Source organism: Podarcis tiliguerta (genome assembly GCF_965153285.1).
Source record: "Podarcis tiliguerta genome assembly, chromosome: 12".
Lineage (NCBI taxonomy): Eukaryota > Metazoa > Chordata > Lepidosauria > Squamata > Lacertidae > Podarcis > Podarcis tiliguerta.
Window position 1 is genome coordinate 57318028 of NC_139545.1, and position 25783 is coordinate 57343810.

The 25783-nt window shown below is 46.2% G+C and overlaps 1 protein-coding gene across 2 annotated transcripts in view; it reads right to left on the minus strand.

Moving 5' to 3' along the window:
* The window catches only part of SCAP (SREBF chaperone), a 60834-nt gene that overhangs the window by 29417 nt on the left and 5634 nt on the right, over window positions 1-25783 (minus strand). The window contains exons 1-10 of one of the 2 annotated variants that reach the window (XM_083406088.1): window positions 21592-21780; window positions 13560-13789; window positions 11985-12114; window positions 10745-10902; window positions 8887-9107; window positions 6729-6834; window positions 5985-6157; window positions 5087-5213; window positions 2754-2866; window positions 585-679 (exon numbers count right to left, since the gene is read on the minus strand). In XM_083406088.1, the coding sequence (XP_083262214.1) occupies window positions 585-679; window positions 2754-2866; window positions 5087-5213; window positions 5985-6157; window positions 6729-6834; window positions 8887-9107; window positions 10745-10902; window positions 11985-12114; window positions 13560-13681 (1245 nt within the window). In that variant the 5' untranslated portion in view covers window positions 13682-13789; window positions 21592-21780. Of the gene's footprint in view, window positions 1-584; window positions 680-2753; window positions 2867-5086; window positions 5214-5984; window positions 6158-6728; window positions 6835-8886; window positions 9108-10744; window positions 10903-11984; window positions 12115-13559; window positions 13790-21591; window positions 21781-25783 lie in introns of those variants that run through there. The other variant, XM_083406087.1, reaches the window with a different exon arrangement.

Genomic DNA, 25783 nt, shown 5'->3' on the forward strand with positions numbered 1-25783 from the left:
CAAGGGGGACCCCACTAGGCAAGTGTCTCAGGGCTACAGAAACACAACTGACTGTTGCCAGATGAAAACACGGAGACATTTGATGAGCTAGTAGATTGAACTGACTGAAAATTTTGGGCAACTGTGAACTGCAGGAAGAGGGTTGGCAGATGGCACAAGACGCTGTGGACTAACATGGGATGGCAACACAGGAGGTCTGAGAAGAAGGGGAGGACCACAAGCCCTTCCCGGCAGTGGCACCCGCCCTCTGGAACGCCCTCCCACCAGATGTCATAGAGAACAACTACCAGACTTTTAGAAGACATCTGAAGGCAGCCCTGTTTAGGGAAGCTTTTAATGTTTAATAGGTTATTGTATTTTAATATTCTGTTGGAAGCTGCCCAGAGTGGCTGGGGAAACCCAGCCAGATGGACAGGGTATAAATATAAAATTATTTATTACTGTTATTATTATTATTATTATTATTATTATTATTATTAATTATTTCCAAGGATGCTCTGCAGGTGGTGGGTAATTGCCAGGCTAAACCAACCCCCCACCCCAAGAAGCCAAGGGCTTCTGCCCCACAAGAACCCACCAAGTACCTGGATAGCTGGGACGAAGGTGAAGTAGCCAATCAGAATGATCCCCAGCTCTGTAGCCATGTTCTTCATAATTGACCAACTCTCATTGCTCAAACCTAGGGAAAGGGGACACATGCAGACGTCAGGTTAAGGTGGGTGATTAGAGGCTGGGGGCCTGCTTGACCTGCAGCGACTGCCCAATACAAAAACATTTTAAGAGGGCAGTGGCATTGATTTATGACAGGGGAGCCTTGTTGGCCTGGAGGGCCAGGTCTTTATCTCCCCCCGTCATTTGGTCCAACTTTGGTAGCTGCGTGGGACCACCCACTTGCCAATCATCTAATGTAACAACGTCATGTGCGTGGCAGGCGGGTGGTCCTGCTGATCTGGGGGGAGACAGTCACCAAGAAGGACTGAACCCCCTGTGCAACAGCTGCTTTTTGCAGGAGAGGCAGCTGTGTCTCTCAAGCGCTCCACAGCAGACATCACATATGGAGACAGGGGAACGTAGTTTGGGAAACTGCCTCGGAAGCCAAATGGGGAGGCCTGGTATTGGTCCGCAGGACAGAGACTCCCCACCCCTTCTTTAAAAGGGCAAAAATTATTAACAGAACAAAAGACAAACACAACAAGCAAAAATCAATGGGTTGCTGAACTCCCAAAGTTCAAAGTGCTCTTCTGGAGGGACAGATAACTCCACACTTCAGTTTCGTGCCCCTGTTGTCAGGAACCAGCCAGCATACATGACACATAAGGGGAGAAGTGGCTGGAGAACGCAACTGGCTTTGCTAATTTTGAAACATTTTGGTGCTCCTGGGTCAAATATGCTGCTGAAAATTCAATGAGAGGAGGAACACTTCCTTGCTCGGTTTGTGCAAATTGCTACCTTCACTGAAAGTGAAGGGACAATTTACTACCTTGGCCTGATGCAGCGGGTTCTTCTTAGTACACACGTTATTAAAAAAAGCTTAAATCAACCTCTACACACACGACAAAGATATCAAATTGCTTGCTTTCTAATGGGCTCTTCTGTGCTGCCTTGTTGTTCTTTAGTCGTTTAGTCGTGTCTGACTCTTCGTGACCCCCTGGACCAGAGCACACCAGGCCCTCCTGTCTTCCACTGCCTCCCACAGTTTGGTCAAACTCATGCTGGTAGCTTCGAGAACACTGTCCCACCATCTCGTCCTTCGTCGTCCCCTTCTCCTTGTGCCCTCCATCTTTCCCAACATCAGGGTCTTTTCCAGGGAGTCTTCTCTTCTCATGAGGTGGCCAAAGCCTTGGAGCCTCAGCTTCAGGATCTGTCCTTCCAGTGAGCACTCAGGGCTGATTTCCTTCAGAATGGAGAGGTTTGATCTTCTTGCAGTCCATGGGACTCTCAAGAGTCTCCTCCAGCACCATAATTCAAAAGCATCCATTCTTCGGCGACCAGCCTTCTTTACGGTCCAGCTCATCACTACTGGGAAAACCATAGCTTTAACTATATGGACCTTTGTTGGCAAGGTGACGTCTCTGCTTTTTAAGATGTGTTCCCTAGCTATGCCTATTGAGACTGGATTGCAAAGCAGGATTGCTAGGTTCCTCCCGTATTTCCTAATGAGTGCCATGCAGTAATCTCGGTGTGTTTAATCTGGTGTCAATTGAGAGGCTTCAGTCTGTCATGGGGCCTGTCCCCCAGGCTGCTCTGACCCATGCCAATATACTCCCCTGTGCCTTCGACACATCTAAGACCCAGAGTGACTGCTGGGGCATGGATTGACACAGAGGAAAGATCACAGCTCAGCAACAGAGGGATTACTTTGTATGCAGAAGATCACCAAGCACTGATCTCAGGTGCCAGGTGTGGGAAAGACCTTGTCAAGCCACTGCCAATTAGAACAGATTGGGAGCCAGTGTGGTGTAGTGGTTCAAGAGCGGTGGACTCGTAATCTGGTGAACCGGGTTCACGTCTCCGCTCCTCCACTTGCAGCTGCTGGGTGACCTTGGGCCAGTCACACTTCTCTGAAGTCTCTCAGCCTCACTCACCTCACAGAGTGTTTGTTGTGGGGGAGGAAGGGAAAGGAGATGGTTAGCTGCTTTGAGACGCCTTAAGGGGAGTGAAAGGTGGGATATCAAGTCTCCCCCCCCCAAAAAAAAACCAGACCAGAGATGGGCCAATGGTCTGGCAGAACGTGCCGGCTTCGCTCCACGTACCTTGAGCAATCCTCAACTTCACTTCCAGGTCGACGGGCGTGGAAACGACAGATTTCGTGAGGACCAGCACATTCTCTAGGCCAATCACTACCACCAGGTATGGGAAAATCTCCCTAGAGGAAAAACAGAGGGTAACATATAGAAAGTGAAATTGCCTGGTCTAAGTAACCGGAGCAAGTTTCATTCTCAGAAGAGAATGGCTGAAGCTCACTGGGTGGCCTTGGGCAGGTCACGATCTCTCAGCCTAACCTACCTCACAGGGTTGTAGTGGGGATTAAATGAGAAGTGGGGGAACCACCTTGAGCTCTGGGCGACTTCCAACAAAATATTAAAATAGAGTAGTCCATCAAACATTAAAAGCTTCCCTAAACAGGGCCGCCTTCAGATGTTTTCTAAAGGTCTGGTAGTTGTTTATTTCTTTGACATTTGATGGGAGGGCATTCCACAGGGCGGGTGCCACTACCGAGAAGGCCCTCTGCCTGGTTCCCTGTAACTTGGCTTCTCGCAGCGAGGGAACTGCCAGAAGGCCCTCGGAACTGGACTCAGCATCCGGGGAGAACAAGGGGGGTGGAAACGCTCCTTCAGGTATACTGGACCAAGGCCATCTAGGGCTTTAAAGGTCAGCAATAACACTTTGAATTGTGCTCGGAAACGTACTGGGAGCCAATGTAGGTCTTTCAAGACCGGTTTTATATGGTCTTGGCGGCCGCTCCCAGTCTCCAGTCTAGCTGCCGCATTCTGGATTAATTGTAGTTTCCAGGTCACCTTCAAAGGTAGCCCCACGTAGAGCGTATTGCAGTAGTCCAAGCGAGAGACAACCAGAGCATGCACCACTCTGGCAAGGCAGTCCGCAGGCAGGGAGGGTCTCAGCCTGAGTACCAGATGGAGCTGGTAAACAGCTGCCCTGGACACAGAATTGACCTGCGTCTCCATGGACAGCTGCGAGTCCAAAATGACTTCCAGGCTGCGCACCTGGTCCTTCAGGGGGACAGTTAGGGGGGCTATTGGAAAATAGGAGCTACTGGAAAATAATTATCTTTAGGAAGGCAGGCAATACTATTTACTATGAACACATCTGACAGAACATACTTCAGATGCCGGCATTTACCATTCCCCCACAAGCAACGAGAAGAGCAAACAAGGCAGCTGGGCTCTCAGATCAACTTGGCATGGATCCAAGTGACCGTCCAGTTGAGGAAAGCCTGGCTCTCCTATCAGAGACAGGGGTGTTGTGGTGCTACAAGGGGAAGGTCACGGGGAGAGATGTGGTAATGCTCTTCTGTGTTTGCGTGGGAAGATGATGCAAGACTCTGACAAAGGGCAGGCAAGGGGAAAGGATAGACGGAGTGCATCTCAAGGCCCCCCAAGGGAGATACTGGTCCCTAATTCTTGGGCGTGTGGGTGGGGGTCCTCCTCTTCCCGTCAACTCTTAGCTTTGTGTGATAAATAGCAGATCCATGGGGCAGAATATGTTAAACTTGATGGAATGATTTCTGCTGCTTTCCAACGTGGTGGTGCATGATTAAGCTAATCACCCCAGCCATGGGAGCTAGAAAATTGCTCTGCAAAAAAAATTTCAAATGCTAAAACATGGAAGACTGAAGAAGGTACTCAATGGGCTTCTTGGTACAGAATCCACATTCAACAGTTTGCTGAAGGAATTATATCCCTGGTAATATATTGTATTTGATATTAAAGTTCCGTGATCTACAAGATCAGGTTGTCCTGTGTCTGCATAAAAGCTAGCTCTGGCCTGTAGGGAAATATTTATACAGGATGCAATTTTTGTCAAGCACACAAGGTTTAAAACATCTGGATTTATACCGGAGAGCTACCTTGTTACAAGAGATTATTCTGTCGCTTCCAAAGATTATGGTTGTTTTGGAGAGAGCCAGTGGAACCACTGGTTTCTACTGGGACATTTTCTGGCAAAACCAGTTAGAACAGGTGCTTCTATCAATTTATGACCCGTCTCTTAATCTAAAGATAATCTGATAGGCATTGGGGTGTGTTTGTTCTAATAATGTCCCCACCTCTGAGCTGATCCACCTGCCAGAAAGACACAGGTAAAATCCCAGTTCTGATCCATGTTTGGTGTAGATGAAGATGTTTGCAAATGAATTTGTTGTACTCATACTGTGCTTTTTTAGGTATCCACCTAACGGAGCTCATCTCAGCAGAAGGATAATACAGTTTGCTCAGGCAGGCATGAGTCATTGCTTGGAAAGGAGGTCATTAATACGGCAGCTTTAGGGAGGAACTAAAGGAGAGCAGCAGCTCTTTTGCAACCATATTAACCAGCTTCTGCCAGTTAGATTAATTTAGATGCTTACCCTCCATTGAGCGTAGGTGTCAGGCCGAAGAGTGTGCACAATCCAACCGACATGAGCAGAGAACTCAGGACCGTCACAACCGCAGCCAGAGCCAAGCCCCATTTTGATTTCACCATGTCAATCTTCCCTGAGGGAGAGAAAGCAAAGCCTCTACAACCGTCGGATGAAAGTAAGACACAGAAACTAAGCCGTGGAGGCAGGAGAGACGCATTCGCTAACCAGGCCACGGGAAAGGCAGAAAAGGTGCCATCCACAGATCGATGTGCAAATGCGCAAGCGGGTCTGCATGTCTCTCTCAACGCACAACACAATCCATCGCTCTAAAATGAGGTTCGCACCAAGGCGTGCAAAAGTAGCACCTTGAAGGATGGGACAAGAAGAAATGCCATCTATCCCAAAACAGTGTTTCTTTTTCTTAAGGTTCCAGAAAGCATCTCTGTCTCACACACACAATACCAAGTACAGTGGTACCTCTGGTTACGTACTTAATTTGTTCCGGAGGTCCGTTCTTAACCTGAAACTGTTCTTAACCTGAAGCGCCACTTGAGCTAACGGGGCCTCCCGCTGCTGCCGCACCGCCAGAGCCCGATTTCTGTTCTTATCCTGAAGCAAAGTTCTTAACCCGAGGCACTATTTCTGGGTTAGCGGAGTCTGTAGCCTGAAGCATATGTAACCTGAAGTGTATGTAACCCGAGGTACCACAGTACTGCTCTGGCTATTAAATAAAGGGTGCTGCATTTATTACCCTTTTCCCCCAGCAAAGTCAGTCTGCTCAGAGACCCAACTCTAAAGGCTCTGCGCCTCTCTATTGCTGCGTTAAAACCAGGGGTGGGGGGCAGCACACATGGTCCCTTGAGCCCTCCTCCTCGCAATGCCCTGATCTGCCCTTCACACTTACGGGTAGAGAAGTAGATGTAGGCAAACAGGATGATGTAGGTGGTCACAAGGGGAATGAGTTCGGCGATGCCTATCTCTTCCTTGAAGTGGACGTGGGTGATGTGCTCTTCCCGCAGGGTGCAGTTGGGGCTGGGGTGCAGCGCCTTGAGGCGGGAGCGGAGGCTGGCAAGGAACCTGCCACGGAAAGCACAAGGGCAACTCACAGCTCCGACAAAGCACATAGAATCATAGAGTTGGAAGAGACCACAAGGGCCATCGAGTCCAACCCCCTGCCAAGCAGGAAACACCATCAGAGCACTCCTGACACATGCATGCAGTGCTCATTGTCTTAAAGAGAAAAACCAGCTTTCACATAAGTTGCAGGGCACATAGCAAAGCTGCCCTGTTTTTGTAACCTGTGTAGCAGCCGTAAGAGGCTCGGTGTTTCACAACCACAGCTACTATGCTAATCCACTGGTTCTCAATTGCACCTCAGTATTTGCATAGGCAAAGGAAGGTTTTGCATAAAGGCTTTGCCAGTGTATGGAGTTAACGTTAACAAAAGAGATGTTAACGTGACATGCAATCATTCAGGGGAGAAAACGACATGGATTTAACAATCCCTGTTAGGAAAACATGCTAAAGGCAGCCTTGAGAAAACGAAATAACAGTCCTGGAGTATGAAAAACACATGGAATAAGGGAGAAGCATTCTCCAAAGCTGTAGGCGACTGTTTCATCATCTTCTGGATGAAATTGCGAAATACCTGGAATCATAGCGCTGAAGACCCAGGGTAATGGTGTAGGTTACCACTCGCTTCCGGTTATATAGGTTCACCCCGCTGTACTTCCCTGGGACTCCGAACAGCAGGTCTGCGGAAAGAAGAGGGACGCATTGTGAGCTTTCAATGTCGCACAACCGGGAAGCAAATGAGGCTCCCCAAGCTTAATGAAGACTATCACACGCTGCTCCGCTTGCCACATCTCGAAAAAGTTACAGTACAACAGAGCTGGGAAAGGTACGTGGGACGTGGGTGGCGCTGTGGGTAAAACCTCAGCGCCTAGGACTTGCCGATCGCATGGTCGGCGGTTCGAATCCCCGCGGCGGGGTGAGCTCCCGTCATTCGGTCCCAGCTCCTGCCCACCTAGCAGTTCGAAAGCACCCCTAAGTGCGAGTAGATAAATAGGTACCGCTTTATAGCGGGAAGGTAAACGGTGTTTCCGTGTGCTGCTCTGGTGCCGGTTCGCCGGACCAGCTTCGTCACGCTGGCCACGTGACCCGGAAGTGTCTTCGGACAGCGCTGGCTCATGGCCTCTAGAGCGAGATGAGCACGCAACCCTAGAGTCGGACACGACTGGCCCGTACAGGCAGGGGTACTTTTACCTTTACCTTTCGGAGCTGTAGCATGTTCCTTATGACAGACAACTTAAAAGATTTGTATCATGCTACCTCCAAGGTCAGAGGCATCATGTCTTTGAATACCAGGTGCTGGGGAATAACCGCAACAGGGGAGGGTGGTCGCCCTCACGTCCTGCTGATCAGCTTTCCATGGGCATCTGGTTGGCTACTGTGGATCAGCTTTTGGTCAGATCCAAAAATGCTCTCCTTTCAGTTGATGTCAAAACTCTCTTCCTGGCTCTGACACGGCAGAACAGCTGTTCTCCAATATTCAGGCCAGCCTCCCAACACCTGATCAAGGACAAGCTGGATACCATTATGTAAGAAAGCTGAGGGCAAACCAATTCAATTTCACTATGGTGTTGTTGTTGTTTTCCATGTAGTTTTCTTCATTAATTCTCCAAAGATACCTCCTTTTTATTCGTTGTCCTATACAGTAGAACCCTGACTTACCACCGCCCCTACTCGCAAACAATTTGACTCGCGGCAGCAGCAAACCCAGAAGTAAATACAGTGGTGCCTCGCAAGACGAAAATAATCCGTTCCGTGAGTCTCTTCGTCTAGTGGTTTTTTCGTCTTGCGAAGCAAGCCCATTAGCGGATTAGCGCTATTAGCGGTTTAGCGGCTATTAGCGGCTATTAAAGGCTTAAGGGATTAGCGGATTAGCTGTTAAAAGGCTATTAGCAGCTTAGTGCCTTAGAAAAAGGGGGTGGGGAGCGGAAAAAACCCCCCAGGAATCGCAAGACATTTTCGTCTTGCGAAGGAAGCCCATAGGAAATTCGTCCTGCGAAGCACCTCCAAAACGGAAAACCCTTTCGTCTAGCGGGTTTTCCGTCTTGCGAGGCATTCGTCTTGCGGGGCACCACTGTACTGGGTTTGCCGCGATTCACGCACACACAGAAGCGGCTTCTGCCATCTGCACATGCGCAGAACGGCACCGCCACCGAATGCGCACGCACAGAACAGCGCTTCTACCAGCGACCCGGATCGACTCACAAACGGACCTCTGGAACTGATTCCGTACGTGAGTAGAGGTTCCACTGTATTATGTATGTTTTTGCTGCCTAAACCCCAAATCATTGGTTCTTTCAATAATCCACTGTTTATACTTCGAATCCTGCCTGTGATTTCATGTATGGGTGATAGTTTGACTTGATCTCCATTCTTCCTTAAACGTTTCATCATTATGTCCTCTTAACAATTTCGCCATTTCAGCATAGTCCATCAGTTTTAGAAGCAGTTCCTCCTTGGTTGGTGATCTTTCATTCCACTTCTGTGCATATTAAGTTCCAACTGCCTGTTGTCACATTATTCCTAGTGAAAAGGCTTTGGCTTTTTTAGGGATTGTCAGTTTAAACATCCTTTTCAATTTATTATCCTATCATTTCCCCAAAACCCTTCGCCTTTTCACAGGACCACCACATGTGGCCTTGCTAAGCTGGTTGTCAGGGGAGACATGAGTCGGGCCCACTGGATGTTCCACAAGTAATTCCTCTGCTAATCTCTTCTCATGCAAGATCTCATACCTTTGGGGGTAGCCGATGTCTGTAATGTCTTTGGTTCATGCTGGTGGATCGTCCTGATGACATCCGGGTCAGCACTGAAGAGTTCCTGGTCATTCTGCCAGAAGTTTCCTGGGGACAGCAGCAGGCAGCCATGTTCAGGAAGCAAGCCTCGAAGCTTCTTTAAATTGGGCAGGAGATCTGTTACCTGAAGGCAGATTTCTTCCAGACTTTTGATTCTGGAGCTGAAAGGGGGGAGAGAGAGAGAGAAAAGCCAAGAATTTCAGCAGATCAACAGTAGCCACAAATACACAAAGCAGAAAGGGACACTGCAATTCCACTGATTATTCATCCCAGTGATTCAGAAAACGGCCACAGATATGAAACTCATTTTTGCAAGTATCCATCAGCTCTTTGAAGTGGCAAATTGCCTGTGAGCTCTCTTATGCGTATGGTTATTTTATATTTATATGCTCTACTGTTAAAAATTATGGTCTGAGCTCTGGTAGTTTTCCTTTCAGAGATATTCCCTTTCTATGGTCATTCCAAAACACCTTAGCCAGTCATTTTTCCTCTTCTCCTGCTGTTACCATGCCACCATCACTTCTGCATTACACAGTGGTACCTCGGGTTAAGTACTTAATTCATTCCGGAGGTCCGTTCTTAACCTGAAACTGTTCTTAACCTGAAGCACCACTTTAGCTAATGGGGTCTGCTGCTGCTGACGTGCCACCAGAGCACAATTTCTGTTCTCATCCTGAAGCAACATTCTTAACCCAAGGTACTATTGCTGGGTTAGCGGAGTCTGTAACCTGAAGTGTATGTAACCTGAAGCGAGGTACCACTGTACTATCTACATTGTCCTCAAGCTCCCAGCCCTTACGTTGGGTACTCCACCTCTTCCACCTCTCACTGTTCTTATTCCTTGCAACTCTGCTCTGCAGACAAGAAAAGCTGCCACCAAGGGACTCATGGTCAGTTAACAGCTTCAAAAGCAGGTAGGTCTACCCAAAACAAGGGGAAGGAATCAGCAATCCAAATCCAAGTTTTGCATCCAGCACAAATACAGGATACGTGGATTGACCATACAGAAGCTAAGATACATGGTTTCAAATATCTCCATATACCGCAGACAAAGTCAGGAACAGAAGGTGCAAACAGAATCAAGGCTCTTGGAGCTCTGAGTCAAAGAACGTTCATATTTATTGCTTTTTATTATTATTATTATTATCATTACTATTATTTATTACACTTATCTACTGCCCTTCATCTGAAGATCTCAGGGTTGTTCACAAGATAAAGATACTTCGTATACAGTAGGAATGCTGGCTCCCTGCGCCAGCACAACCGACCAACGTAATCAAGAGCATATTAGGATAACAACTTGGGTTCTGTAGCAGACCGTGAAGACTAGGTTTAGTTTATATAATTTACAGTTCGAGTATTTTGAAGAGATGGTGAATCAGTTGGCATCAGATTAACCGCCTGGGAAAGAGAGCCAGGATAAGGGAGTAAAGCCTCTGAACAAGAGAAACTCTCCACAAATACAAAGGTCAAGAGATCCCTCTGAAACGCCAGCAAGTCTCAGGCTGCCCAGTTCTGGATCCAATATTATATGTTCTACCAGCATGAAGAAGCTCCTCACATACAGTATTTTTCGCTCCATAAGGCGCACCTGACCATAAGACGCACCTAGTTTTTAGAGGAGGAAAGGGGGAAAGCCCCATTTTTTGAGGATCAGCTCACGGTTGTGCAGCTTCTTTTGCAAAGGGGAAAAGCCTGTAATACTGTAATAAAAATACTATAAACCGCTCTCTGATCCTCTGATAAAGGTGGCATATAAATTTAATAACAAACAAACGAATAATTGAGGTCCACCTACCCGTCTTGAAGGGCATGGTTTCTGATTTCCTCCACCAGCTGGAAGACACGGGAGAGCGGGGACCGAAACACATCAACAGCCAGGAATGTCTTGGGCCATGGAGAGACAGTGGCTTTCACCAGGACCTGCTGAATGTAGGCGACAGGAGCGCCTGTGTACTGGGAGGGAGAAAATGAGATGAGACAACTTTATGACAGGAGACCAAAGTTGCAGCAAAGTACTCTTCCACCAGCTCCTTTCCCCATGTGCCATTTGTTTAGCTAACTGTATCCAAGCCTCTTCGTGCGGCAGCTCTTTTGCTGCAAGGGTGGAACAGAAGCCCAAGGCAAGAACACATGCTTCAGAGCTATTCTGGGCCTTAGGAATATGAAAGTTAATGAAAGGCAATACAGTGGTGCCCCGCAAGACGAATGCCTCGCAAGACGGAAAACCCGCAAGACGAAAGGGTTTTCAGTTTGCAGAGGCGCTTCGCAGGACGAATTTCCCTATGGGCTTGCTTCGCAAGACAAAAAATGACGAAAAATTTTGATTATTTTTTTTTTGCTCCAAAACCCCTTATTTTGAATCGCTAAGCTGCTAAAAGCATTTTAGCAGCAAAACCGCTAATCCCCCACCCCTTAAAAAGCCGTTTTTAGCCCTTAAATCGCTAATAGCGCTACTCCGTCAATGGGCTTGCTTCGCAAGACGAAAAAACCGCAAGACGAAAAGACTCCCGGAACGGATTCTTTTCGTCTTGCGAGGCACCACTGTACTGATAAAAATATAAAAATGGTGCCTGTGTTTTCTCTGCCCAGTGGCGTACCGTGGGTTGTCAGCACCCGGGGCAAGGCAAGTAATTTGCGCCCCCTAACCCGGGGCAAGGCAAGTAATTTGCGCCCCCCCCCCCCGCTGCACTGTCCCTCCCCCAGATAGTCCCTCGCTCTCTCTCCGCACCGCACCGCAAGCCTGGCACCCTCCCCTCCACAGTGGGCGGCGACCCGGCGGCTCGGATCGGATTCGCACAGCCAGCACTGCAGTAAGAGAGAGAGAGAGAGCCAGGTAGGGGCAGAGAGCTGTGAGTGCGAGTGCGCCCTCCCCCCAGATGTTGCGCCCGGTGCGGCCGGCCCCCCCTGCACCCCCCACGCTACGCCACTTTGCCTGTGTTTTCTCTGAGCTAAGCCACCCCAAATGCTACCAGGCTCCTCCTCTCCATTTCATGCGTGCTCGTTGCACACACTGGTAGTAGCAATAGTAACAGTACCCAGTCAGGCCTCTCGTTCGGCTCTCCTTGCTGGTGGGTGGGGTAGGCTGGAGGCTGCGCGTAGTCCTTCACAGGGGTGGTGTATTCAACAGGTCCAGTGCCGGGCAATGGGAGTTTCAGCAGTGGGTAGCTGCAAGGCAGAAAACAGGCAGCGGAACAATTTTAGGCAAGCCCAAGCGATGGGGGGGAAAAAAAATGGGCAAAGACTTTACGTCCTTTCTCCCACCCTGAAACTGAACATCCATGACAAATGCCAGAAGAGAAGTCATGCGCAGAAGGCATGTGGTGCTTTAAAAGACCTGCACATTTTTTAAAAGCAGCATGAGCTTTTGCAGGCAACAACATTGCTGAGGCCTCAAAGCAAACCGATTCCACTTCAAGGCAGCCACGTCCCATTGTCACACAACTCTCACAGATATAAAATTTTCCTCTGACCTTAAGCTGCCTCTGCACTTCCAACATTTCCTTCAACTGTGAACTAGCGAAAATTGCCAAGGCCTTTTTTAAACAGAACACAGTATTGCTCTGTATGATTTAAAATACAGAGAATACAGACACTGAGAACACACTCCCCACCCACCCTCAAATTCCTTCCCCTCAAATAATTCCTTCAGACTGCAACAGCAGAAATAGCTATGGCCGAAATTTTAATAGGCAAACCAGTTTGAGAAAACAGACTTTCTTTTAAAAGAAAATTAATTCTGGCTGCATCTCTTCTGTGTCGCTTCTCTTGCAGCGGTTTTCCACATGAAAGAGAACATGATGTTTTCTGTTGCTGCCAAGTCCTATGGCAAGGTCACAGTTCTGTTTATTAGTGACCAATACCTTCTTACACTCATGCCAAATGTTTCATAGCAGCAAGACACCGTTGCTATAACACTGCCAGCCACATGACTACCTAGTCCGGCATTGCAAAGGCACTCCAGGGCTAAAGGAGACAAAGAGAGCAGGAAAAAGTTTGGACAGAATAAAATATTTCTTCCTCTTTGAAAGTTAATGGAAACGGGAGTACATCCCACACAGCTTCAGAGCCTTGCTAAGCAGCCAAGCCTACACAGCAATGAAAGAAAAGCCCTTTCATGTCAGGCATTTTAGCCCACTACTGCAATTCGGCACCTCTCACAAGATCTGCTAACCCCAAACCACAAGTACAGTGGTACCTCGGGTTAAGTACTTAATTTGTTCTGGAGGTTTGTTCTTAACCTGAAACTGTTCTTAACCTGAAGCACCACTTTAGCTAATGGGGCCTCCCGCTGCCACTGCTGCACGATTTCTGTTCTGATCCTGAAGCAAAGTTCTTAACCCGAGGTAATATTTCTGGGTTAGTGGAGTCTGTAACCAGAAGCATATGTAACCTGAAGCATATGTAACCTGAGGTACCACTGTATTGGTGCATTTAGTCAAAGGTATCTAAACTTGGCCCGTCTGGGTGTTCTTTGCAGAAACACAACTGTTTCCTCCTGGGCCTCTCCTCAATACTTTCACAGCGTTTTCGAAATGAAAATGCACAACCACGTGGTCCGCTTGAAGACAAGGAACACACACACGATGGATACTGCGGAAGAGAGACTTTACCAGCAGGCCAGGACACAGAGGCCGGTGAAAAGGATGATAGGAATGGGGCAGGAAGCACACAGCAGCCCGTGGTTGTAGAACGCCCGTGATATCTTCTCCCGCAGTCTGTCAGTCAAGGTCATTCTCAGCTGTCCATCAGCTAACTGCCATCCCGGAATGTATTAGGGCAGTTTCATCAGCGTCCACCATGGGTGGCACTTCAGAAAAGGCACGGCATGCAAAACAGAATTCTGGAAGGGAGAGAAGCATGTGCATGTTTACTCAGAAGGAAGGCCCACTCTGTTCAGTGAGACACATGCGCAAAGAAATGTGCACACAAGACTACAGACAAAGAGCACTTCTGCAGGGAACTCTCATGCATGACATAAAAACCTTTTATGTCTCGGCAAAACCCTCTCTTTCACAGAAAATGGCACATGAATCAAACATCTGTATACTACATTGTAGGTACAAGCTCCAGTGGCTTACAACGGACAGTGGTGCTCAGACACAGGACTCAAACCACACATAAGATACCTGGATTTGTCAAGTTTTCTAAACTTATTCTGATTTTGCAACCTTTCTTTCCTTGGTTTTTCTTCCAGATCTCTCTTACAGCCCTTCTCAGAATTATTTTCCATTTTTTCCTCAGTGGCCTTCTGGATTTATGATTCCCGAAATGGGAAAACACATGATTTCTGTAAGTAATCCTGGGACCTTTGGTGTGTGCGGCAGGTCTAACGGCAACAACAACTTGGGAGGAGCTGTGTCTGCCTGTTCGATTGGGCTGCCAACAAACCCAGGAGGAGGTAGGGCATTACCTGGGCTGGTCTAGTTCACCTGACATCAGCAAAGGCAACATGGAGAAACTAACCCTTGATTGCTAAGCAGGTCAGTTGAAACACTGAACTTTCCCATAAGCTCAACCTCAGAAAATAGCTGTGCCATCTGACTCTTGTGATCACCATAGTCTTCAGCCTTGAATGCAGTGTATTTGCCACCAATTGTAACAGAAATGGCATTGAAATGCCAACCAGAAAGAGGAGGAAAAGCAAAGACAAAGGAGACAAAGACAAAGCCTTGAAGAGAATGCCAAGGATTCCAGGAGGAGACCCCTTGGGTGCCAACATCTGAAGAACACTGCTCAGTGGCTCACTGCCAGTAATTGATTAAGATAGGTAAAGGTAAAGGTACCCCTGCCCGTATGGGCCAGTCTTGACAGACTCTAGGTTAAGAGGCCGGGGGCCAGCGCTATCCGGAGACACTTCCGGGTCACGTGGCCAGCGTGACGAAGCTGCTCTGGTGAGCCAGCGCAGCACACGGAAACGCCGTTTACCTTCCCGCTGGTAAGCGGTCCCTATTTATCTACTTGCACCCGAGAGTGCTTTCGAACTGCTAGGTTGGCAGGCGCTGGGACCGAGCGACGGGAGCGCACCCCGCCGCGGGGATTCGAACCGCCGACCTTTCGATCGGCAAGTCCTAGGCACTGAGGCTTTTACCCACAGCGCCACCCACGTCCCAATTGATTAAGATAGCAGGTAGCAAAGACCAGGAAGCAGATGGCATCATCCACATACTCTCCTTCACAACACATGCTGATTACCTATGAAACCACTAACAAGCTGGGCTGTATGAGAGATGACAGAGACAACAGTTTGGCAGAACAGCTATAGTTGAAATTATTTGTGCTTTGCCATGTGCACAACTGCCAAGTCAAACACAGGTGGGAGGAGAAGTATATTTCCCACTCCCTCCACTTTAAAACAAAAACAAAACACCATAGCACACTACAGTATGTTTCTGAGCACAATTCAAAGTGTTGGTGCTGACCTTTAAAGCCCTAAATGGCCTCGGTCCTGTATACCTGAAGGAGTGTCTCTACCCCCATCGTCCAGCCTGGACACTGAGGTCCAGCGCCGAGGGCCTCCTGGCGGTTCCCTCGCTGCAAGAAGTGAGGTTACAGGGAACCAGGAAGAGGGCCTAATTGGTGGTGGCGCCCGCCCTGTGGAATGCCCTTCCAGCAGATGTCAAGACAACAACTTTTAAAAGACAACAGAAGGCGGCCCTGTTTAGGGAAGTTTTTCATGTCTGCTGCTGTATTGTTTTTAATATTCAGTTGGAAGCTGCCCAGAGTGGCTGGGGAAACCAAGCCAGATGGGCGGGGTATAAATAATAAATTATTATCGTAATTATATAAGGTGTTAGTAAGCATATTGTATTTTCAGATAGTGTAAGCACACAATGTTCCTTTATTTCCACCATCATATTCTTATAGTGTGTTGGATAATTCCGCGTGAAGCAACATCACACAAACATGGTAACACCCCTGTCATATAACAAGGTTGTAAAATGCACCAGAAAGAGAATTCAGAAACGAAGCACCCCCTTATTTGTCAACACATCTGCTGTTCCTATGTTTGTTGCGTAGATCTGAAAGACCCTGAAAGTAACAAGATGTACAGACATGTAGAGCTGGATGAAGCCAGAGAACTTTAGGTAATATTCGCAGAGGAGCCTTGGGTACCTCTGAAGGCCAGCTGGTGAGGAAGCCATACGTCAGCGGTAAGATGCCCCAGGCCTTGATTCCCAGAAACTCAAGTTTAAAGTATTCTGGAAAACATATTCCTCTGCTCCCACTCAGAGCCAATGATCCTGGGCTGGGCATGCCAACAGTCTGACTCAGCAGAAAGCAGCTTTTATTTTAGAATTATTATTATTTTTAGAAGAAACCTGGACAAGGTCAGGAATCAAGAGGTCAATTTGAGGTTTTGGGGACATGGGTAATGAAGGTGTTGATTTTTCCAGTTTCTACTAGGCTACATTTAGACAAGGTATTGTCAAGGATATTACATGTGTGGCCTTTTACCTGGGTCTTAAAAGGCTCAGCGTCTTAACAGCTTATCAACGGATTACCCAGCAGAAGAACTGAAACCAAACCAGCCAATGATGCAACAACACAATAGTGTGATTTGGTGCTTAGTGCTGAAACAGCCTTGGTTATAGATCTCATCAAAAGTACTAGATGTTCCCCCTGTTATCAAACAGCAATTGCTACTCCCAAGATGACAGAAACTGAGAGCTTGCGTCTCCAAAAGGGTGAATGCGATGATCATGATCAATACCAAGATGAAGGTCTAACATGCTTGTGTGTTGAGCTCACTGCTTTATGGGCAACCTGCCAGGATCAAAGCCTTCCACATGCGCTGTGTTAGACAGATTTGAGGCTTCACATGGCAGGACAGCGTCTCAAATAGAGTTGTGCTCTCCCAAGTCCACATTTCCAGCATGTTCGCATTCCTGTCTTAGTGACATCTATGTCAGCTTGCTGATGTCCACAGAATGGGAAATGGCAGGATCCTCAAAGACGGTGTTCTATCGGGAGCTGGCTTCAGGCAGACCAACTCTGTGTTACAAAAGGTACCCCTGCCCGTACGGGCCAGTCTTGACAGACTCTAGGGTTGTGCGCCCATCTCACTTAAGAGGCCGGGGGCCAGCACTGTCCGGAGACACTTCCGGGCCACGTGGCCAGCGTGACAAGCTGCATCTGGCGAACCAGAGCAGCACACGGAAACGCAGCTTACCTTCCCGCCAGTAAGCGGTCCCTATTTATCTACTTGCACTTTGATGTGCTTTTGAACTGCTAGGTTGGCAGGCGCTGGGACAGAGCGACGGGAGCGCACCCCACTGCGGGGATTCGAACCGCTGACCTTTCGATCGGCAAGTCCTAGGCACTGAGGCTTTTACCCACAGCGCCACCCGCGTCCCTTTTTCTGTGTTACAAAGGGGTCATCAAACATTGCATGAAGGCTGGCAACATCAACTGTGCCATGTAGAAATCGCTTTCAGACAACCACAGTGCCTGAAGATAATCAGTCAGGTCCTGTATCCATAGCAGTGACCAGAGGAGGAATGACCGCTGGGAGGAGCGCAGAAATGCCATGGTACGCCTGCTTCAGCACAACCTGACACCTTCCTCTGCCCCACCTGCAACTCAACATGTCTCTCCCATATCAGTCTCTTCAGCCACAGCAGGCGCTGTGTATCTCTAAAGATTTGACTTCACCCCCAAAGGCACATTCCTCCATTGTCTCCCAAGACAAGATGCCAACCAACAAGCTATGGAGACCAGTGAGTATCTCGTAACATTACTCCAATACCACCAATCAAACCTGAAATTCCTAAGCAAATGTGTTACATTTTCTGTGAAAAATACTGACTGACTGTAAAGACAGATGGGATTAAAAGCCTGGGAGAAGAGAACAGACTATATAATACAGGGGGCCTGAGAATACAGCTGGGTGAAATTCGGGCTTGTGGGATCCACTTGTCGCTGGAATCCCAAGGTCCACCAACCAAAGTTAGACAATTCACAGGATGCTTCTGAGCACATCCTTAGCCCAGGAATTTGTTTTCAATCCCAGAACTGAGCTCACAGCACTTTCCCCGTGCTTTCTTCATTTCAGCCAACTGATTTGGGAAGACAGGAGCCTTTTAACTGTCCCTATTAAAAAATGAGTGGGCATTTGAGAACTTTGTCGTATCTAGCGAAAGTCATGCAGATCTGCCTTCTGTACACTCCACCCTTAGAATAAAGGGGCAGAACACCACCTAAGCCAGGATGCAAAACAATGCCCACTCTTACACACAATGAATAAGAGGTCCCTTTGAGCTCAGTAGGTCTTCTCCCAAGTAAGGAAGCTTCAGATCACAGCTAAAATCTAGCCAATAGCTCCCTGCAAGCTAAATGGCCAGTGAACAGCAGCTAGTCAATAAGTGGCTTTCACACATCATATACAAACAAAGCAAGGTAATAAAAATAGTTGTTCTCATTGGCTGCACCCTTGGCTCCTGCCCTTTGGAAGTCTATTAAATTTGGCCTTTGGATGCCTCAAGGGACCTGAGGTGGGTATTTATTATTATTATTATTATTATTATTATTATTATTATTATTAAAGCACCATATAGTTAGGACGCGGGTGGCGCTGTGGGTAAAAGCCTCAGTGCCTAGGACTTGCCGATCAAAAGGTCGGCGGTTCGAATCCCCGCGGTGGGGTGCGCTCCCGTTGCTCGGTCCCAGCGCCTGTCAACCTAGCAGTTCGAAAGCACGTCAAAGTGCAAGTAGATAAATAGGGACCACTTACTGGCGGGAAGGTAAACGGCGTTTCCATGTGCTGCGCTGGCTCGCCAGATGCAGCTTGTCACGCTGGCCACGTGACCCGGAAGTGTCTGCGGACAGCGCTGGCTCTCGGCCTCTAGAGTGAGATGAGCACACAACCCTAGAGTCTGTCAAGGGCAGGGGTACCTTTACCTTTATAGTTAGGATATGAACCGCTCTATTAGTGTAGCAATGGGGAAATGGCAGGTGAAAGTAGAATACTCTCAACCAATCCTAACTACAGTTGAAGTTGTCATGCTTGTGGTCTGGCACCAAATTTCCGCATGGTCTGAAAAACTATGGCTTGTAAGAGCCAACTTTATGGTTTCTACTTGTGAAGAGTAAGAAAGTTGAAGAAGAGTGTGTGCCAGTCAGAAGCTTGTAACGCTAAACCATCGTTTAGCATTACGGCTGACTAGCCCCTTATTTACACTAAACCTCATTTTCCATTTTGTTGCTTGCTTGCTTGCTTGCCACCTGCCTGCTGCCCCATAATAATCCTCAAAAGCAAAGCACTGGTGATTCCACATGAAGTAAGTTACCTCAGCCTTGAATTCAACAACTCACCTGGTGGCCATAGGCGACCAGGAATTCCATACAGGGGATTGAGCTGGTGGGGAAGGGAAAGATCACTCCAACTGTCCTCTGAAAGCTCACTTCGCTTCTGTGCTAGTTAAAGGAAGAAAGTCTCTTCCACCACAACTTGCATGGAGCTGGCAGAGTGGGGGCAAATCACTCTGCCCTTCCGCCACCAGTCAGCTTGACAGAAAGTAATCGTTTTTTTACTTGCCTGTGCATCCTTGCTGACTGCAGAGAAGAGGCTTATTCATCATAGCTAATGTGGAAACGTAGGCCACTGAACTCCTAGCAGACTAGTGCAAAATGTGCAGCTACTATCTTTTGTGACTTATTTACCTTGCTACCACGCTCAGGTAAACAAATATGGTCTAATAAGGGAGATGGGTAAAGAGGATACCCAAGTTCAAATATCAGCTGCACATGGTCTCACTTGGCAAATGTTCTTGCTTGGCAATTCCTCTGCCGCAGCCCATTCACCCTTCCCTTACTCACGTCTCCCATCCATAGGCTGGCAGCCGGGCTGCCCCCGCCATCCCTGGGTGCCTGGGCAATGGAGAGCCCCCCCCCCCAGCCGCCCTGTCCTTGTTCTTCCTCTTCTTCCTCTTTGCAGTGATACCCTTATGCCAAGACCTGGTTTCCCCCCACCATGCCCTCTCTCTCCCTGCTTGCTTGCTTCAGTGCCATGGGGTTCCCCGCTTCTTCCTGCTAGAGTGGCCAGAGCAAGGAGGAAGAAGGGTTTGCGGTGGCCTGCAGAGGGTAGGCCTTGGCATCACCCACAGTGGCCTCCACTCGCAGAGCGGAGCAATGGCATGTCTGTTACAATTAAGTCATCCAATTTCAATACTGAGAAGTCTACCCTGTCAACAAAAATTGCTGAAGGCAATCCATAGCGTTCCTGAATTTTATTAAATTTAAATCCCACCCTTCCTCCCGAGAACTTTAGCTTTTCGTTATGTTTCTAGAGACAGTAGCTCTAGATGAGTTCAGTACTTTGCTGGTGCTTATCTGAATATTTCACCTCAATGTTTGAAAACAAAATTGTAGCATTGAAGCTGCAAAGGTGTAATTTGCTAATTTGCTTCACTCACTTGGGAAAAGGGCAAAACAAGAAAGCAGCTGGTTTATTCCTTTGAATTGCAATCAAGTTAAGTGAAATACGAGAATGGAGAGGTATTTGGCTTGAAGTTATCAAAAGCGATCTGAGGAGAGTTAAAGGAGAAAAACAAGGAAGAGAGAAATGAGACTCCAGGCTACTCTCTCTGGCAATACAATTTCACAATGCCTGCGTCATATAACAGGCAGGAAGAGAGACCCCTGATGTTTGTCAATATCATGTGAAATTTCACACAAAATAAAACACTTATTTCTATAAACACAGGTACTAGGCAAAGGGTAAAGAGGGTAGCATATAATTCCTGGTAACCTTACCCTTTCACTCTGAATCCCTTTCAGACCATACAAGTCAGGGGCATCTTGGGGTAACAAATTACTATGCACTGTGCAAAGAAATACTTTTTGTCTATCCTGACCCCTTTCAGTTTCACTGGGATGGTCCCAGAGTCTAGTACAGTGATACCTCGCAAGACGAAAAACTCACAAGACGAAAGAGTTTTTCGTTTTCTGAGTTGCTTCGCAAGACGGATTTCCCTATGGGCTTGCTTCGCAAGAGGAAACGTCTTGCGCCTTTTTTAAAAAAAACCGCCAATGCATTCCTATGGGAAACCGTCAATACACACTGGTGCTTCGCAAGACGAAAAAACTCGTAGAATGAAAACACTCGCAGAACGAATTAATTTCGTCTTGCGAGGCACCACTGTACAGTATTATGGTGTGGGGGGTGGGAAGGTGGGTGTGAAATGTCTCTATCTGCTTTCTCAACACTATATAATTTTATGCACCTCTTATCATGTCCTCCCTTTTTATGCTTTTCCCAAAACTAAATGGCCACAAACTTTGTAACTTTTCTTGCAGGAGAGTTGTCACAGATAACCCTGCCCATTAAACAACCATCCCCAAGATCATCAAAGCATAGAAAGGCAAAAGAGTTGTACTTTGAAATAGGATTTTCACTACATCAGTTAAGCAGACACCAGCAATCTCCTACATACTCCAGGCATGCATTCGGTACTCATAGGTGATCTGATCATCAGAATCAAAACCTCCGCACAAACACTTCTCACCTTACTTAGCCAGCCATCATCACCTCATTCTCACTCCTTGGGATTAATCCTAGGGATTAACTTGGAGCAGTTAATCTCTGTATCATTGAAACAGTCACCATATAAAGTTCACTGTTGCCCACTTACCTCTATGGCTTACCAAAATAAATCCATGAAGCAACACCTGTCACAACCGCCCCTCTTCAAACTCAAAAGATGTCTCCATACTAACAATAAAAAGCTGACTTAAGAACTAGTAAGTCTTAGCTGCCCTAATTCCTCCAGCAATCGTTGGGGCATTTTCATGAGTTCTCAGCTTGAGGTTAGCTCCATTTGAAAATTGCTGCGCAAGTCAGTTTCCTAGAGAAAAAGTTCGGTTTTGAAAACCAAGACTGTGAACTGAACAATGACCCCACTTTGTGAGTATGGTAACAGAGTGAACTCAGCAAGACCAATACACCACTGTTCTCCTTTTTCGTTCTCATGGGAAGAACTGTGCCCTTGCAATATATAGGTGCACACAAAAGCAAAGTGAGAACAGAGCCCTTCCTATGGTTATAACTGAAGCACTTGTCACTGGAAGCTGGACAATGTTTGCAAATCCTGGCTGACCAGTTCAAGAATTTGAACTTCAAGACCTCTCAGAACTGTGGCTTGTTCTCTGAAGTATGTGTTCTGTTCTATCTAGTGACACCCTTAGATTAGAATACTGAGGACAGAGGGGAGAGAAAGGAAATATTGAACTAAATAAAAATTCTGTGGTTCTCAGCAATAAACTCACTTGCTCCCTTGTAATAAAGCAGGAACACACACGGGGAAGTAGATTCTAACCTGTTATTGCTGATTGGGAAAAAAGAATCAGTAACACAGAAACTCATCTGCACTATCCTTTTTAATGTAGGTTTTGCTGGCAGGTTCAGAGCTACCTTGCATTCTTCCATCATTAACCAAGTAAGATGATGGAGCTGCTTTGGACTTTGAAAAACAGCAGTGAACCAATAGCAATACAATCTTGGCCATAACAGTAAACAAAACGAACAAGGCAAATGTAAAGTTCTCAACAACTGAACTACTCATGAACCTCTCTTTGTTTATTCATATAGCAGCAGCAGAAGTAGCTAGGGAGTTCACCTACAAAGATGATGTAACTAACACCTCAAATTACAACTTCAGTTCTAGAAGATAAAATGTGTGGTGGAGAGAAGAAACAGGTTTCAGAATCATCTCTCTAATGGAAGAGAGAAAGGCTCCTTCCCAAAAGAATTGCAGTATTGCAACAACAAAATTTGGAATCAGCACAGTTTAAGCATTTTATCCAATCAGTACTACAATTCCATAGTAGGTGGAAATAGTTTCCTAACAATTAAAAGACTTAAGGCAAATCCATGGATTATAACGCGTTCTCATTAATTTTCTATTATTATTTCAATACATTTTGTTCTACTGCAAGTTTGAGGCTGTGTTTTAATTTGTGAGTTGTGAGTCAGAACTACCATTCAGCACCAAAACTGATCTTGCAGAGCTGTTCTCACAAGCCATGGTTTCTCTAGCACTAAGTTTCACAGAACATGTGCCAAAGCTGTCTGCTGAACAACAATTGCAAATATTCCCAAAGCACTACCACCCTCCAAATTAGGAAACTGTAAAAGGACAGTGTCTATAATTTTGACTTGCTTAAAAATATCTCTCATCCTTTCATGAACTGATGGTTGATACCTCTATGAACTGAAAAATGCAGAATGGTAGATGTCTTAAAAAGTAATAGTTTTAAGCTACACCAAGGATTCCTTTCCCTGTTAACGTTTTAACTCCCTCAACATCTACCATAGAACTTCATCACACCATGAAGGTTTCTGGGGTTTTCTGGGGTGCAGATGAGGGTCAAGCAAAAGACAAGGACTAGTTACTCTGCACAAACCAAGAGGATGTCTTAGAACACAGTTTAACAGTGAACAGCACAATGTACTTTCCAGTTTCCATTTGCTGGCGAATTGCAAACCATGGTGTGTCAAGTCAGATTCACATCAACCACTGTTAAGCTTCCTGAATCATAGTTTGGCTGCTGACTGAACTGAGCATTTAAAATTTTCAGTTGCTGCAACTGGAAATGCTACTGCTATTACTACCAAAGACCTCTCTATCATAGTTAGAAAGCATCAGGAACATTATGGTTACAAATTACTAGGCCAGTAACCTCATCCAAATGCTTGTTTTGAGAAGCCTCAGTGGACTGGTATTGCAATTATAGCAGATATTATTCCACAACAAGATAACATAATGTATGAGACTTTTGCGGGGAGGGATGCTAGAACAGAAACTTCAGTACAATGTGGTGTTTTATTTCCATTTCATAAGCTCATTAATAACAATGCATGGATGCTAGCTGCAAATAGAACCATTTCACTCTGTGCAAATATAAAGAAAAAGGGTTTTAAGTGTTAACCTTATGGTATTTGATCCCAATTAAAATTAAATGGTGCAAGAACTGGCCTTCTGTTGAGAGAATGCTCAGATCTAGGGACCTACATACAACAGGGGTATTAGAATATTGAAGTTTTTGGAATCTGTGCAAATTAGTACTATGCAAAATATGAAATGAGAGTTAAATTCCAGAGATGACAAGCATGGACCTGAGAGTGAGGGAAGAACAAGAACTCAAGGGCTGGGCCAAGCGAAGGCAAGTTGAAGCAAGAGACAGACAGGATGTTCATGAGATGAAGAAAAGATTAGTAGTACTGAGGTCAGGGATCAGGGAGGGCAGAAATGATGTGGAGATAAAGTGGGGAGGAAAAAGAAAATAAGGAAAGTAATCAGGTGGCAGGGAAAAAAGAAAAGCAAGTGAATGATCAGATACAGGATCCCTTCAAACTCTTAGATTCTAAGAAAAGGACCACTTCCTTCCATCCCTCAACCCTTAAGATGCACAACATGAATGTTCTTACTCAACCACAACGCTTCCTATTGTGAATACAGCATGGAACGACACATAAATTAATCTTACTGCCTTTTAGCTGTGCTTTTGTTAGAGGCAGAAATCTAAGAAAGCAACACAACAGGCTAATTGTCAGAGATGGCATCACAGCACACCCAGTTGTGAACGTATTTCCTATAGCTTTGGCCTAATCAAACAGAGCTCGGCAGCGAGGCAGATGGAGATGTCATTTTACTGACAACTCAATATTTTAGTTAAGCATGGCAGGGACACAAATTTGTGCAATTTTTTTTTTTAGTTTATCCGCAAGTAACTTCTTACAGCTATGTCGTGGCTTGCCCGTCCATGATTAACAAAAAAGTCACACCAGTCAACGAAACATCCACCATCCCAGCTCCAAGACAGAGAAGGTTAAGGATCCTGTCATCACCCTTGACTTGACAAAGGTGGTGAGCAGAAATACAGACCCCCATCAAGAGGGAAGGTCCCAAAAGAAGCATAAATTGAAGGAAATATTTTGTAAAGAAATGTAGAGAAATTTCATTCATCAAGAAACAAATCCAATGTGTTCTGAGTCAACTGGTCCTTCTTCAGGGAAATTTTGTATATAATATAAGTTCTCTTTAACAAGAGGACAAATCAAGAGAACAGTTTGTATCCCCATCGAATTCACTTTTGTTGTTTACAAAATTCCCCTTATGAAGAGCCAAACCATTTGAAACAAACTGCCATCTGATTCTTGAGCACCATTGGGTGAACAGGAGAAATGCAGGTTTAACCAATAAAGTATATAACTAATTGACTAAAAACATCTCTGCATCACTTCACAAACTACTTTTGCTGCATTCCAGAGTTCCCAATACACCTGAACAGCATTTGTCACTAATTTAGCTTCAGTAATTTCAGTCATTTCTGAAATATCATAGAGTTTGTACATCAAGACTTGTTTCCTGGGACAGATGAATAGGTCTTCAAACCTAAAGATGTCACTCCACATGCAGAAGACGTCCTCCATTCAGGGAAAAGCTACAGAATTGTGGCAAGAATGAATGAGACCAAACGCAAAGACCTTGTGCTTGCTCAAAACCTGATGCAAACTCTATGCATATGGAAGTGCTCTCAAACTTCAAAATATCTTACTTTTCAAGTCCTGGATTAGCATTTTTTCCTTTCCACTCACTGATCTCTGGACCCAACCCAATGACTTCATACACAGGATTTCACTCACAAATCCTCAGAGGAGAAACACTGGTTTTTTTTAGCGGTTCTTGTTTTTATCTCGAGTTTCATCAGGGAAAAAGGTAGGGTATATCTAAATCTATAACAAGAAGACTCACTGTGTAAGGTATTGAGAGAAACCTAGCATCTAGTAAAATTATCAACCTTATAATGTATCCAATAAATACAATGTATCCAATAA